This window comes from Danio rerio, chromosome 2 (assembly GCF_049306965.1).
Source record: "Danio rerio strain Tuebingen ecotype United States chromosome 2, GRCz12tu, whole genome shotgun sequence".
In the NCBI taxonomy this organism is placed as follows: Eukaryota; Metazoa; Chordata; class Actinopteri; order Cypriniformes; family Danionidae; genus Danio; species Danio rerio.
Genome location: NC_133177.1, coordinates 20,113 through 35,000, shown reverse-complemented (window position 1 = coordinate 35,000; position 14,888 = coordinate 20,113). Strand labels below are relative to the sequence as shown.

The 14,888-nt window shown below is 38.2% G+C and overlaps 1 protein-coding gene and 2 long non-coding RNA genes across 3 annotated transcripts; 1 reads left to right on the top strand and 2 right to left on the bottom strand.

Moving 5' to 3' along the window:
* The first annotated feature begins 640 nt into the window (after nt 1-640).
* On the top strand, nt 641-6,954 carry LOC101884641 (uncharacterized). Its single transcript, XM_005171073.6, has 5 exons — nt 641-768; nt 1,430-1,660; nt 4,548-5,056; nt 5,866-5,939; nt 6,677-6,954. Exons 2-5 carry the CDS (start codon nt 1,522-1,524, stop codon nt 6,684-6,686), a joined length of 732 nt encoding a protein of 243 aa, XP_005171130.2. The 5' UTR covers nt 641-768; nt 1,430-1,521; the 3' UTR covers nt 6,687-6,954.
* LOC141377572 (uncharacterized) lies at nt 1,190-3,327 on the bottom strand. Its single transcript, XR_012389928.1, has 4 exons — nt 3,224-3,327; nt 3,048-3,126; nt 2,750-2,868; nt 1,190-1,905 (listed from the first exon to the last, which is right to left on the bottom strand). It is a non-coding gene; the product is annotated as an uncharacterized lncRNA (long non-coding RNA).
* A 561-nt stretch (nt 6,955-7,515) lies between the features above and the next one.
* Nucleotides 7,516-13,290, bottom strand: LOC141377578 (uncharacterized). The gene is made up of 2 exons (XR_012389944.1): nt 10,962-13,290; nt 7,516-10,835 (listed from the first exon to the last, which is right to left on the bottom strand). It is a non-coding gene; the product is annotated as an uncharacterized lncRNA (long non-coding RNA).
* Between the last annotated feature and the right edge of the window lie 1,598 nt (nt 13,291-14,888).

Genomic DNA, 14,888 nt, shown 5'->3' with positions numbered 1-14,888 from the left:
TCCCCCAAATTCGTAGAGTTTTGAGTGCTGAGAAAAGAGCCGTGTAAATGATTATGATTGTGATGATGATGATTGCTTTATGATATGTGTGTGTGTGTGTTCTTATTTATGATGAAGTTAATTCGGGTTTATTATTATTACTATTAATATTTTATTTACACACCTCACTAAAGTATTCAGCACATATAGTGCTCCGCATAAACGAGGACACGGCCTTCTGAAAATATCTTTCTCCATTTCTGAATATTTATATTAGTGAATATTGTGGTGCATCTGAACTAGACTGATCTATCAAACAGTTATATTCATTCAGATGTTCCTCTAGAAATAAAGACGACACACTGAAATTCAAAAGAAATATTGCAAATAATTAATTCAAAACTACAAAACTTCCTCTAAACTGTAAATATGTTTGATTCTCTTAATTTTTCCTAAAAATGTTTTATTTATTATTTTCCCCAACATATACAATTGGCTGTACTACCTTTTGGGCTGGAATCATAAGTTATTTTGTTAGATTAGCCCCAGATTTGACTAATCTAATGTACACATACAAATATTATATTAAGAGAGAGGTCTGTGAGCATGTACTCATTTAAACTGAGCTCTGTGTGTATATACATACGTTACTGTGCTTTATTTCATTCCTAAGATGTGTGTATGTGTAAGGTGCATGTACTTCCACTATGTAAGCACAGGCTGGAGCTGCTGATGGTCGGTGTGAGCTGGAGGCAGGAGACTGAAGATGCTCTGGAGGAGGAACTGCAGGTCAGACATCTGTGTTAAATGACATTATTCATGACCTGATTATCCTGATGATGGAGGAAACTAAACTCTCCAAAGCGCTGAGTCTATTGATCCACCAAATGCTTTATAAACTGAATTGGTATTAAACCGTCTGAAACCTGCATACTGAACTATCATCCATGAGCAAATGCATTAACAAGCACTCTCGCAGACACTCAAGAATAACCAGTCAATTGCACATAGACTACAGACTAACATGATACACTGAATTTTTCTGTTTTAATTTGGATATTTAACTTCTACATTTCACATGCACAAATGCCTTACAAGATCCTTCACAAATCCATGAAGTTGATCTGATGTCAGGTAAATCCTGAGACTGCATGACAGCCTGTGCGGAAGCATCAGTGACTCACACATGATCTGATGTCAATGAAAGCTGGTGCTCGCTCATAGTTTACTAAGCCATGCAAATCAATTCAGATCTTTAAACAGTAAATGATTCCTTCTGTTCTATTAGTTCAGTTGCTTACAGATTCAAACAGTTCAATGATTCACTCAGTTCAAGTAGTTTGATTGCTCAGATTCAGTTCATTAGGCAAAGATTCACTGGTTCTAGTAGTTTAAATGCTCCCTCAAACACACTGTTGACCGTTGTGTGTGTGTGCGTGTGTGCGTTCAGGCACTCCTCCGGCCAGCAGCACCGGCACTCTGCAGATCCTCCTGCTGGATGTGAATGATAACGCTCCTCAGGTTTTCCCTCCAGAGGCCGAGATGTGTGAGAATTCAGAGAACAGCATCAACATCACAGCGCTGGACGCAGACACAGACCCCAACGCCGGACCCTTCGCCTTTCAGCTGCCTTCAGAGCCCGCAGACATCAGGAGGAACTGGACCATCACACGACTCAGTGGTGAGAAAACACACAAACACACACACACACACACACACACACACACTCCTGAGCACAGATCTGGAGAAACACACACACACACACACACACACACACACACACACACACACACACACACACACACACACACACTCCTGAACACAGATCTGAATACAGCCTTGCAGTTTCTCTGATTTTTCTAATTGCGTTCTGCATCCTGATTGGCTGTAGACCACTGTCAGTCAGTCTCCTCCGTGCCGTGTCTCCTGTACAGTACAGAATGGGTTCAGCTTGGTGAATTGACATACATCTTTGATTGCCAGCAGAGTGACTCTGAAGTGCTGGAATGTGTGTTTGTAAGATGTTGTAAGGCACCTGCGGTAGCACCCAAAGGCAGAGGAAGATGTTAACCATAACCACTGTCCATGACATGGATAAAGCACTGTTTTCACGTATAACGTCTAAAAACTTTAAATAGACTTGTGTAACAATTTGTGTGTGCTGTTTTAATATCAGCCAACAAGTGATGTGCAGCCTCACCATCTGACATTTGCACCCCCTATAAGTCCGCTAGTTCCTCCAGCTGCCCCCCCGGCAAACTATAGGAGGGTAGAAGGTCCTTCTGTCCCTGATCTCACTAGAGAAGATGAAAGTCAGTATTTGATGTTAAAGATAGCCCAATCCAACTTGTTGGATCCAGGAGAGTCAGAGACGTATAAATACCACATCCTATTGGATCATCTAAAGGTGGACCAAGCGAGAAGACTTGCTCTGGCTTATGTTTATGCCCAGTGTTAGGTGCTGTGTACGCTTTTCAGATCTCAAACTTCTCTGTTCTTGCACCATGGCTGTACGGCTATACACATTAAACTCCTTAATATAATAAACATAAAACCTTCCTTCCACATCAGTTTAGGAGTTTGAAAGTGTGGTGTTTGTTATTATTCAGTCAGCATTTAGTAAAGGATTTTCAACATTTAAATGCTACAAATTTGATTTGAAAGTTCACTGTAAAACATGAACAGGTCATTTCTGTACAAAACACACACAATACTGCATCAGATCTAACCTTTATTTTCCAGACAGTAATCAGAGTGTCTGAAATCTCACCTTCACATTCACTAGTCCCTAAATCAGCTGATTAGTTCAGTGCACTAGACAGTGTGGATGAGCACAGTTCTGACTGAATGCAGACACCGATGAACAGCTGCAGTAGATCAGCTCAATCACTGAGAGAACAAGACAAACACACACAGCAGCACTACAGCAAACCAGCTGAATAACACAGGATTAAACACCTCCACAAACAGCATTAGCAGCTTCACTGATCACAGTTTGACTTTTACAAATATTTGATCATTAACAGAGTTTTGATATTTTTTATTGAAAATGTTTAATTTGCCCTCACCATCATGGAGATCAGCGGCTGCTTTAGTGGAGCTCGTGATCCTGTACTCTTCTGTCTCAGTGTTTCTGAAACTCATTGGCTAAAGCAGGAAAGGTGATGAGCAGCTTTATATATTTACTTGTTATAGAAATAACTGGAAGAATTCCATGAATTAAGTAAAAATATTGCAGGCTTACGTGATGTCGTTTGGGACAGTACTACAGCTTCCTGTGGAGGAGCAACAAGCAGGAATTCATAAAAATTAATAATTAGATTTTTATACACAAAACCTTGAGCGCTCCAGCAGCACAGTAAGACACACAGACATCAAGAGTCAGGATATGAACCTCAACTATGGTTGCTAAAAGTAAAAAGCTGCACAAGTCATTTATTTCGCAATGCATGCTGGGTACATAGTACAAAACTCCCAGCATGCACTGCAGCATGAGTAAACTATGCAGCTTAAAGTTCTTACAGTTTCCTTCTCTGCCTTTATTTGATGTTGTTTTTGGGGTGTAATAATTCAGTAGTGTTTTGTGTTGTTCTGGGTTGATTTTTATTTTTTCCTCGTCACCATTGTTGAGATTGAAAGACTAATTGTTGACGTCTGTGTGTTTCTGAGCTTTGACAGAGATTGAATACATCTGTTGAGAATGGTGTTTAGGTCTGTTAAATAGTCATCTATTGCTGGAGCTCCAGTGGTTTTATTTTAAGCTGAACACTAGTGTCTTGAAGAATATCTAGTCTAATATTATTTACTGTCATCATGGAGAAGAGGAAACATATCAGCTATTAGAGATGAGTTATTCACACTGTTCTGAGCAGAAATGTGCTGATGAAATCTGCTCTCCGATAAGTAGAAATTGGGGAAAAATATAGAAATATAGAAGGGGCTAATAATTCAGACTTCAACTATAAATATATATATATATAGTGTGTGTTGACCACATGTAAGCACATTTAGCACTTTTTTCCTTTATAAATCTTAAAATAATGTCAACAGTGCTTGTTTATGTGATTATTTTCATGCTTTTATTTTGACAAATGTTTGATTAAGAATGTAGAAATATGAAATGAATAATAATAAACTATAAAACACTTTTAAAAGCTAAAGATTACAGGCCCAACACAGAACATCACTACAGGAAATGCTAAATTCTCATTTCTGTCTTCACAGGAACACCTCTTCATCAGTTAGATAAGCGCAATATTACTGTAAACAGCACAGAATAGATGAGGGATTTAGTATTGGACATCAGTTTCTTTACCTGTGCTTCAGTACACCTGCATGTGTTTCCTTCTCTCCGAGACCAGATTCTCCAGCTGATCCTGCTGTTCAGTGCTAATAGACGGAGGATTCATGTGTTAAACTCACACATCTTGCTCAGACACACAGCATCTCGGTTTACTAAACTAATTAATTAAACACTGAAACAAGTGAAATGTCTAAAATACATTGTTAAAGTCTGCGGTTTCAGACGCGGCCTGGGGTTAACACATGTCTGTCTGTTATTGATGTAGACTTGACGGGGCTGAAAGAAGAGAATGAAGATAAAGATCAGAATGAGACGCATCAAGAGGTTATTACCGAGGACAAATACTCACAGACTTCACAACAGAGAGTCTACAAGACTGAAACCAGGAGCCTGTTCATCTGCCAGCAATGCGGGAAGAGTTTCAACACAGAGAGAAAACTTAAAGTCCACATGAAGATCCACAGAGAGAAGCCTTTTACCTGCGCTCACTGTGGGAAGAGTGTTGGTGCTAAAGGAAAGCTGGAGATCCACATGAGGACACACACAGGAGAGAAGCCGTACTCCTGCCAGCAGTGCTCCAAGAGCTTCAGCACACAGAGGAATCTCAGCGAACACAAGCGTGAGCATTCTCGAGAGAAGCCCTTCACATGTGACGAGTGTGGGAAGAGTTTCAGACAACTACGAACGCTTCAAGTCCACACCAGAACTCACACTGAAGAGAAGCACGACTGCCCCGAGTGCGGCAAGAGTTTCGGGAAGTACTGTATTTATAAGGTATAATTCACCCAAAAATGTTATTTCTGTCTTCATGTAATGTCCTATTCGCGCTTGCGTAATCACACGTGAGCTGAATAATTACTACTTTAGTGAACAGATCCTGCATAGGCTCAGATGCACAGCTAATAAAGTTGTAAATAGCCTTCGGTTATGTACAGAAGTGTGTTTTGCATGTATGTTTGTTTTTCTCCAAGTGACGGCAGTGAAAGAGAAACTGAAAGCGCACATTATTTAAATGATCATAAGGCACTTTACAGTTATGATTACGACAAGCATTTGATACACTTTTTCTTTCCTAGCGAACGGTGTTGAGCGTAAAACTCAATGTTTAACAGCGTCAGTTTAATCTGATAATGACAAATGTCTCATTTTTCCAGTGGAACAATGGTCTGATAATGTTGTCAGAGTCCGTGTACATGGACACCAATACTCCGATTTTGATACGATTAAGACAATACTCTGGATAAGAGTCCACCATGTAAACAGGGATTTTTGACTACCTTAATCCAACTAAAGTCATAACGGATCTAAGCAGAAATCAGATTAAGACGTGGACTACGCTTGCAGACATTCCTACATGCGTTTAAGTTCATGTCATGTAACATTTCGACACTCAAGTATAAACAAAACATCATCACACACACGTCAAGCTCATCAGCGAGCATCAACATTCAATTCCTGAATGACAGTGCGTGTGGTCGAGCAGAATAAGAAAATGTTAAACAGTTGTGTTTTACATTTTTATTTTAAAAATTAATTGTTTTCTACCAGTATCCAAATCTTACTATTCACAAACTGATTCACAGAGCCGAGCAGACTCGTTTGTAAACAGCACCGTCATGAGGCCTGCGCACGTTTTACCGCTCATCCAACGCATTCGGTAAGTGTTGATGTGAAATTAGGTCAGTTATGTGATTGTATGCGTATGATCACTGTATGTCATTTGAAAGTGTTCACCACATAACACTGTCTGAGGTGCATTTGTCAGGCTGTTTGTGGTTAACTGAGTGTTAGCGTGTCATTTTTAAACTATAAATGAACGGACGCTGGTGCCTGTAGTCCTAAGCTGGAGACTTTACAGACGCGGGATGTTTTGAGCTTCGTTACGGAATTAAAAAGGTCATTATGTCCAAACTATTTTACTCTGTGTCAACTAACTTGCCACAACATTCAAGTGAAGTGACGACTGACGGATAAAGTAAGATAAGCTTTGTCCTTCACGTACATTAAGCATAATGGCCGCTGTCGCCTGATGAATTATTTCATTGAAATTACGAGAAAAGCACTGTAGATTAACCACCATGTGTTCGTGATCGTGAATAATTTAAACTTTTATAGTCTTTAGCCTTATTGTAGTGATGTTTATCAAATGCTTAAACATTGATATTTTCAGGTTAATCTGGCCTGCTACATGCACAATATGTAGATGTATAATGTTCTGTTTAATGGCCATGACATTTTCTGTGCATTTACTCATTTAATTTCACCACATAAAGCATTTAAAATGTGCAGTCCTGCTATATACAGAGCCAAACATGATAGAAAAGATAATAAAGAGTCTTTGTCTGGCTCCAGTGTGTTTGAACTCACTCAAATCAGTCAACATGTCTGCTTTAGGATCATTTGAGCAGTTTCTGGAAGCAGTGGAGAAACCAGAGCAACATCAGGAGTGGCGTTTTGTAACTGCGCTATGATGCATCAAGGGAAATGGAAGAGACCAAATGAAGGCTTTTATTTATTTATTTTTACTAAATAGCATTATTATGTTCACATGGCTGATGAATATTGTGATATCTCCCCCAGTTAAGGAAGAATCAAACCTCTCCAAAACATTGGACACATGATATATTAATTTCTTTGCAAAGCCACTAGGTGATTAAATGTTTGTGTGATATTAATTTCATAGACAATACCACTTTAGCATCATCTCCAATTTACTGGATAAATCAGTTTGCTTGAAAGGAGGTATTAATCTGCATACACCGATTGTAAATTACCACACTAAATCAGCTGTACTTCTCATAAACGGTAACCCCACAAAAATATTTTTGATCAGTAATGACAGTTTATTTGCTCAACACTTATTCTACACAATAAACTGACTAAAATGCAGAAAAAATTAAACCAAAACATTAAAAAACGGCCGAGATATAAAGGATTAAACCTGACCGAAAGCACACTCAGCTGAGGACACACAGGATTGGTCTAAAAACACGAATACTAATGAGTCATTTGCATATGGTGTATTCTCTAATAAAACACGATTTTAAAGGGCTTCATAAGCTTAAATATGATAATCAAAGTATGGGAAAACAACTTAGACATCAGATAATCAAATTCTGAATAAAAATATACAAACAAGAACAAAGAAAAACACAAACAAACAAATGGTCATCACCATTGCCGAAATGCTGTGTCTCAACACCTGGTCAATGGATCAGGATCTCCTGTTCCTCAGGGTAATGCTCCCAACGGTTATCCCTGATAAGGATAATGTCTGCTTGGTTCTTGCATTGCCTTAGGGGAAGGGTCTGGTAGAAGAATGATATATCTATAAAGATATATCCGCCAGACTGAGCCTCGACCTGACCTCTTGATTTTTTTCAACTTTAGTAAATAGTGGGAGGTCAGGATTATCTCTTTGAATACTTCTAGTCACATATGAGTGAGTTCTTTGGTCACATTGGATTTATATAACTCCTTGAATGTTGACTGGAAGTATTCTGGAGCAAATCAGCAGGGAGTGAGGAGAAGGCAATGACCAGTTCACTGCCAACTTTTACTCCTGAATCTACCTGTTAGATTCAGCTGATTTGGGCAAGGGCTCTCCTGTTCCCTGGAGATATCTGGGGTCCTGGGGAGCCTGGTCTCTGGATTAGCCAGAGTAGGCCTCATAGAGAAACCTCTTCAGACTCTTCTCGGGTGGCCTGGGCAACCTTGCGGTGTTAACAAAAGGTCACTTGGGGGAGTGGTAAGTATTCAGCCTCCCTGGGTCCACTTGGACAGCACGCAGGGCAGGTGGCCGGGGGTGAACAGGCCTTAAATGAAGCCCAGTCTTCTACTGGTGATTAGCACCTCCACACAACAGCACATTGTGCATCAACACCACCTACACCAGTCATTCGAGAACTTTCAAAAAATCATCAATTCAAACATGAGAACTACTGAAGATTTGTTACCCCAGAATTTACTAGGATTAAGGTTAAGGAGTAAGACTAGTACTTCCATAGGGATGCTTTAAAACACCAAATCTCAAATTATAACCTTACAACTTTTCAGAATTGACCAGATTTTCCCTTTCTTTAAGATCCATTATTTTCATGGGAAGATTTAAAATGTTTATTCTTCTAAAACTTTGAACCCAGAACTTTTCATAATAAAACCCTACATGCCTTCTCCAGAACATCTGTAGTGTACTAGACTGGTTTCAAAATAGGATCTTCTGTAACTCCTAGAACATCTAACCCCAGAACCTCTCAGTGAAAGTAACCACACTTCACTCTTGCAATCTCAATTTCATGGGAATATTGGAACCTCTTCACCTATAAATATTTCAACTTTACCGTTTCCAGTTTCCTCTTCAAATCTCAAATTTAAATGGAAACATCTCAAGTATCAAGAATTCCTTTTGGTAGTGAATCCTTTCAAAAACAAAAGCCCTCACTTTAAGGCTCTCACTTAAACAATGAAAATCAGTTTGGTTCTATTGTGAATATTTTTTTTTTATTCTCTCCACATAGCGTGATTGTAGACGTTCATAACTGCACAATGGCATAGACCGTACATCTATTTCCAAAATGTATTTGTCAGACAGTACTCCATGTCATTTGCAGTGGTCTCATAATAAAGTTAATCCTTTAAGAGATATTTCTGATGACTTGTTTAAAATCTGTCCAGAACCTTAACTCGATATAATTTGCCTGGCAGCTGCTCTTTTTAGGTTTATTCACATTAAATCAGCTCTTTGGACAGCTCAGTGCTCCGGGCATGTGGCTTACCTTGGAAATCTCTCAATGACCTATTCACTCATTGCATAAATGAATTCTTCCTTCAGTGGAATCTCCCTTATCTGCTTCATTTTCTTGAACATTCATATAAACTTCTATTATAACTGTTCGGGCTAAGGATCTTTGAGGATGTGCATGCTTCGTTTCACATCAGGTATGAGGTTTAAATCAGCTCAGTTTTCAGAGATTAATTTCGGTGTTTAATTTTCACTGCTGAAAGTCCAAACAATGAAGAAAATCCATCCATGCTCAACTACACAAGCCCCAAACCAAGCGAGCCAGTTTGCCAACCGACCAAAGTAAAGGGGGAAAAATTAACCTCAAATCAGGTTCAGTTGGGCATGATCATTTCTCCTCTGGCCAAACTTCCTGTACAGAGCTGCAGTCTAGGCACCGGAGGCTGGAGAATGGTGGACATCCATTGTGGAGAAGCTGTAGATGGGAGAGGTCACTGGCTGGTGTACAGACTGACCCTTCAGAATCAATACATGGACCTGTGGGTCACTATAGGGTCTTAAAGGAATCACTCATGCGCTATAATACACCAGGAGCTCCCTCAAATACTGGGCAGCTAAGGCATTGAGGGGTTTGTAGGTAAACACTAACATTGTAAATTAAATATTTAATAGGGAGTCATTGCACTGATGAAAGAACAAGAGTAATGTGATTTCTTAGTTCTAGAAAGCACTCTAGCAGCTGCATTTTGAACCAGCTGCAGTTTGTTAGTGAGGCCAGCAGGGCATCCACCTATAGTAACTCATTACAGTAGTCTAACCGAGAGGTAATGAAAGCATGAATAAGCTTTTCTGCATCAATTATTGATCGCTCGTCAAAGTTTGGCAACCTTAAGATGAAGAAATTGAGTTTTACAGATGCTTAATCTGGCCTTACACAGGTTGCTGTCAGAAATAGCCCCCAAATTACTGACTGAAGATGAGGACTAGTTTAGGGCACTTGTCAGCTCTACAAAGCTGACCAATCACAGCTTGCTCTATTCATTGAGGTGTGCATCAGTGTCTGACTGCCACAGCAAGGGCTATGACCATGCACAGGTTGTGCTGAAGCATACTTGTGTGCTTAATGCAGAAGTATAAATACGCCTTTATGAGTGCTGTTTCTGTGCTATGAGATTCTCTACATCCAGAATAAAACTTTTCATAAACTTTAGCTAGTTTTCCACTCGCTGAATCATTTTCTAAATGGAACTGCTCAATTTTTTGCCAAACTGGGCCAGGCAGCACTAATACAGTTATATTTTCCACTCATGCTGCAACAGCTCTTTGCATTAAAGGCAACTACTGATGGGCTGTGTAATGTTTCAATGTAAACCGCTCCCTTTGTTCAATTAAACTCAATAGCTAAAACGCTTTCAAGTTAATAAAAACAAAGCAACCAAGTGACTAAACCCTGCTATGCCGCTCTCATATTGGGGTGCTCCATATAGGTACATGTTACAGCACCTTTTTTTAGAGGTCGTATGGTGCACGCCTCTGGCTAAATTTAATTTGGAGGGGAAATGACAATGTAATGCTTGAAAATGTTTGCAGGGGGAATAAATGTTTAAGATCTCTGAATATGACATAAAATTAAACTATGATGCAACTAGTGCATTTGTATTATAATAGCAGAAATATATTTTGGATGGGCCTTGTCAAAAGTGACCGGGCACTTTAACTAATGGCACTCAACTTTAATTTTTTGATTATATAATGTGCTACATTTTGATGGTAAAATATAACCCTTTAAACCAGGGGTGTCAAACTCAATTCCTGGAGGGCTGAAGCCCTGCACAGTTTAGTTCCAACCCTGCTCCAACACACTTACCTGTAGGTTTCAAACAAGCCTGAAGGACTCAATTAGTTTGATCAGGTGTTTAATTAGGGTTGGAACTAAACTGTGCAGAGCTGCGACCCTTTTAGAACTGAGTTTGACACCAGTGTTAAATAGCTGTTAAGTATTCAAACATTAAATGAATGCAGCAAGTGAAATAAACGGATTTGAAAATGCATCAGGATATAAAGATTTATTTATCAGCTTGACATTTTTAGGAAATTTTTGCATAGCTACCCAGTATATATTAAAGATCAGGAAACAAAAGCGTTTCACAGCCCCATAAATGTCAAACTTGTGTATAACTAAATCACAATGGCCTACTGCTGAAATGCTGAATTTATTATTCATTTATTAACATGTCAAAACCTAGTGATTATTTTGAGAGCAATGCTGACATTTAATAAATTAATTGATGTGACTAGTTTATTAGAGCATATATAGACTAAGACATCACACAACAGTACCTTGGACAGCAGTGCCACTAAAGCTTTAGAGCAAAGTAAAAAAAAAAAATTATTGAAAGTTGACTTTCTACCATACGCTTAGATGAAAAGCATTTCTTATTTGCTTTATTCGATGCGCAGTAGGAAAGTCTCAGTGCATGTAATCATTGGTTTAGTTCTCTCCTGGATCAGAGCGAGATTTGTGCTACCAAATACAGTGCTGCGTGCAAAACTTGCATCAGTCAGGTGAATTAAAGGTCTTAATGCTCAGGATGTCAATCAAATTATTAAACTCACCATTAATAAAAAAATAGGCTATTTCATTATTTTAGATGACTGGTTAGAAAATAAACAATGTATAAAATAAGTCAATGAAATAACGGAGTTATTACTTCTCTTCCAGAGACTGCTCTATGGTTTAAACCCTTTTAAAACTATTGTTAGACCAGGCAGCACTAATATGGTTTTATTTTCCACTCATGCTGCAACAGCTCTTTGAAACCTTACACAACACATCAGTAGTTGCCTTTAATGCAATGTAAACCGCTCCCTGTTCAATTAAACTTAATAGCTGAGAACTTTCAAGTTAATAAAAACAAAAGCAACTGAGTAAACACTGCTATGCTGCTCTCATATAGTGGTGCTGCATATAGGTAATGTTACAGCACCTTTTTTAGAGATCATGTTGCGCGCCTCTGGCTAAATTTTAATTTGGAGGGGAAATGACATGTAACAATTGAATGTTTGCAGGGGGAATAAAAGTATTTAAGATTTCTGAACTTGACATAAAATTAAACTATGATAATGCAACAATAGTGCCTTTGTATTACAATAGCAGAAATATATTTTGGATGGGCCTTGTCAAAAGTGAGCTGGCACTTAACTTTAATTTTTACAATCTATAAGTTGATTATACATTTTGATGGTAAAATATAACCCTTTAAACGAGGGGTGTCAACTAGATTCCTGGAGGGCTGAAGCCCTCCACAGTTTAGTTCCAACCCTGCTCCAACACACTTACCTGTAGGTTTCAAACAAGCCTGAAGGACTCAATTAGTTTGATCAGGTGTTTAATTAGGGTTGGAACTAAACTGTGCAGAGCTGCGGCCCTTTTAGAACTGAGTTTGACACTTGTTTTAAACAATGGCTGTTAAGTATTAAAACATTAAATAATGAATGCAGCAGGTGAAATAAACAAATGTGAAAATGCATCAGGATTTAAAGCCCCATTTACCAGCTTGACATTTTTAGAAAATTTTTGCATGGGTACCCAGTATATATTAAAGATCAGGGAACAAAAAAACACAAACGTTACACAGCCCCATAAATGTCAAACTTGTGTATAACTGAATCATATAATGGCCTACTGCTGAAATGCTGAAAATTGCTCTAACATGTCAAAACCTAGTGATTTTAAGAGCTAACCGACTTAGTTTAAATTCGTTCATTTGACTAGTTTATTAGAGGATATATAGAATAAGAAATCATACAACAGTACCTTGGACGGCAGTGTTTAATTATTGAAAGTTGACTTTCTACCATAGGCTTTGATACGCATTTCTTTGCTTTATTCGATGCGCAGCAGGAAAAAGTCTGCATGTAGTCATTGGTTTAATTCTCTCCTGGATCAGAGCGAGATTTGTGCTACCAAATACAGTGCTGCATGCAATAAACTTGCAGTAGTCAGGTGAATGAAAGGTCTATATTGCTTCATGTCAATTAAATTATTAAACTTGTCACATAAAATAGGCTTTCATTATTTTAGATGACTGGTTGGATAAAATAAACAATGTATAAAATTAGTCAATGAAATAACTGAGTGATGAATTATTCACTTCTCTTCCAGAGACTGCTCTATGGTTTAAACCCTTTTTAAACTATTGTCTGACCTGTATAATTTTCTTATATTAAATGAATTGTTTACTTGTGGATGTCTGGCTAGCATGCTTCTGAGCCAGCTGCGGTAGCTTGGTAACAGAGCCCTGACATCAACACGCATAATCTATCAGCACTGTCTAACCATGCTTAGAATTCCAGGCTGAGAACAGTTTGTAATCGTGCTACATGGTTTCAGGCTCAGTGGAGAAACCACTAACTGTACTGAAGGGTTCGTACAAATGTTTGGCACGATAGTGGGAAAGCAGTTATTTCTTTGTTAAAAAAAAGTTAAGCAGATGACCTTTTTATAGCATCTTTGATAGAATATTAGACTCTTTAAAACCTGTTTTTTTTCTAATTTAGCATTAAGCATTTTTTTTAAAGAGGCTAAGTGACTGCTATTGCAAATTTTTAGGAACCTTCTATAAGTAGGGATTAATTAAACAATCAAACTATTCTTTGATCATCTTAAATACCCAGCATTTTGAATAGTGAATCTACTTTTTCTGGACTGGAATATTGCCCTGACCCCTACACGTAACGACAAGAGTTTCTTTTTTTCTTTGCTTTTAAATGAGTTTAGATGAAGCTTTGATCTATAGAAAGGGGAGAAAAAAATAACAATTTAATCTTAACTTGAAGATTAACCCTAACTCTTTGCTCACCTCTGTCCTGTCCCATATGGAGTGTGGGGATGGACTGAAGACTGGTGTGTGAACCTGAAGGCCAGAAAGGCTGGCAGTGCATGGCCTAAAAAGGCCAAACATCCTTAGGTTCCTCATTCCAAACTGTCAAGTAGAAAAATAGCAGCAAATATGATCCAACATCGGTAGTAACTAAATTTAATGTGGATGATACAGCCCTAACCAACCCCCACCCCTAAACAACAGTAAGCTTGGCATGTATTTGGATCATGTTCATACGTTTTATAAATTGAATCTGCTCTAACCCAACCAAAAGGAGTTTGATTATATGGATATTTTAATGTCAGATCATCTATTATCTTTCATATGCATCATGGTTTCATTTGTCTACATCTTGGTCATCTGGATTTCCTTAGTGCAATCTTTGCAAACTCTTAACAGTTTAACCATCCTTCCCCCCCCCCCCCCCCCTCTCTCTTCGAACACTAGCCTTATCTTGGATCGATGTCATCTACTTGGATACTATGTCACTTGAATCATCATTTTATTCCCATCCACACATCGATGGATTTTTCACCAAGATTGTTCAATGTTCAGTTCTTTCTTGCATGGTCTTAACCAGCATTTTGAATCCTCTTCATCTACTTTTTTTTGTCTTACACCTTATACTAACTACAAGGGTTTCTTAACCAATCCTAAACTAACTTCTCTGAGCAACAAATCATTTCTTAAAGCATTGAAGGAAAATTGACTAAACCATGTCTACCCGTAAGTCAAACCTAATTGTAAATAACAACCTTCCCTCAAACTTAACCCTAAAACCAGATGTTTTGTGAGTGAAGAACATAAAACAATTTTAAAACACAACCCTAAACAAAATCTGGTCAGTTCTTAAGTTGAGAACATTACCCCTACTGAACTCTACCCCAGTATACTGAATTAATAGTTAATTATTAATATAATAATATATTCTTATAATACATAATTGGTAGTCAACTAGGGGTAGTCAACTAGGGGTAGTCAA

Coding starts and splice junctions, on each gene's coding strand:
- LOC101884641 (XM_005171073.6), top strand. CDS start 1,522: ATGTGTGAGAATTCAGAGAACAGCATCAACATCACAGCGCTGGACGCA. Junction 1,661..4,547: donor GACCATCACACGACTCAGTG/GTGAGAAAACAC, acceptor TTATTGATGTAG/ACTTGACGGGGCTGAAAGAA. Junction 5,057..5,865: donor GGAAGTACTGTATTTATAAG/GTATAATTCACC, acceptor ACTGATTCACAG/AGCCGAGCAGACTCGTTTGT.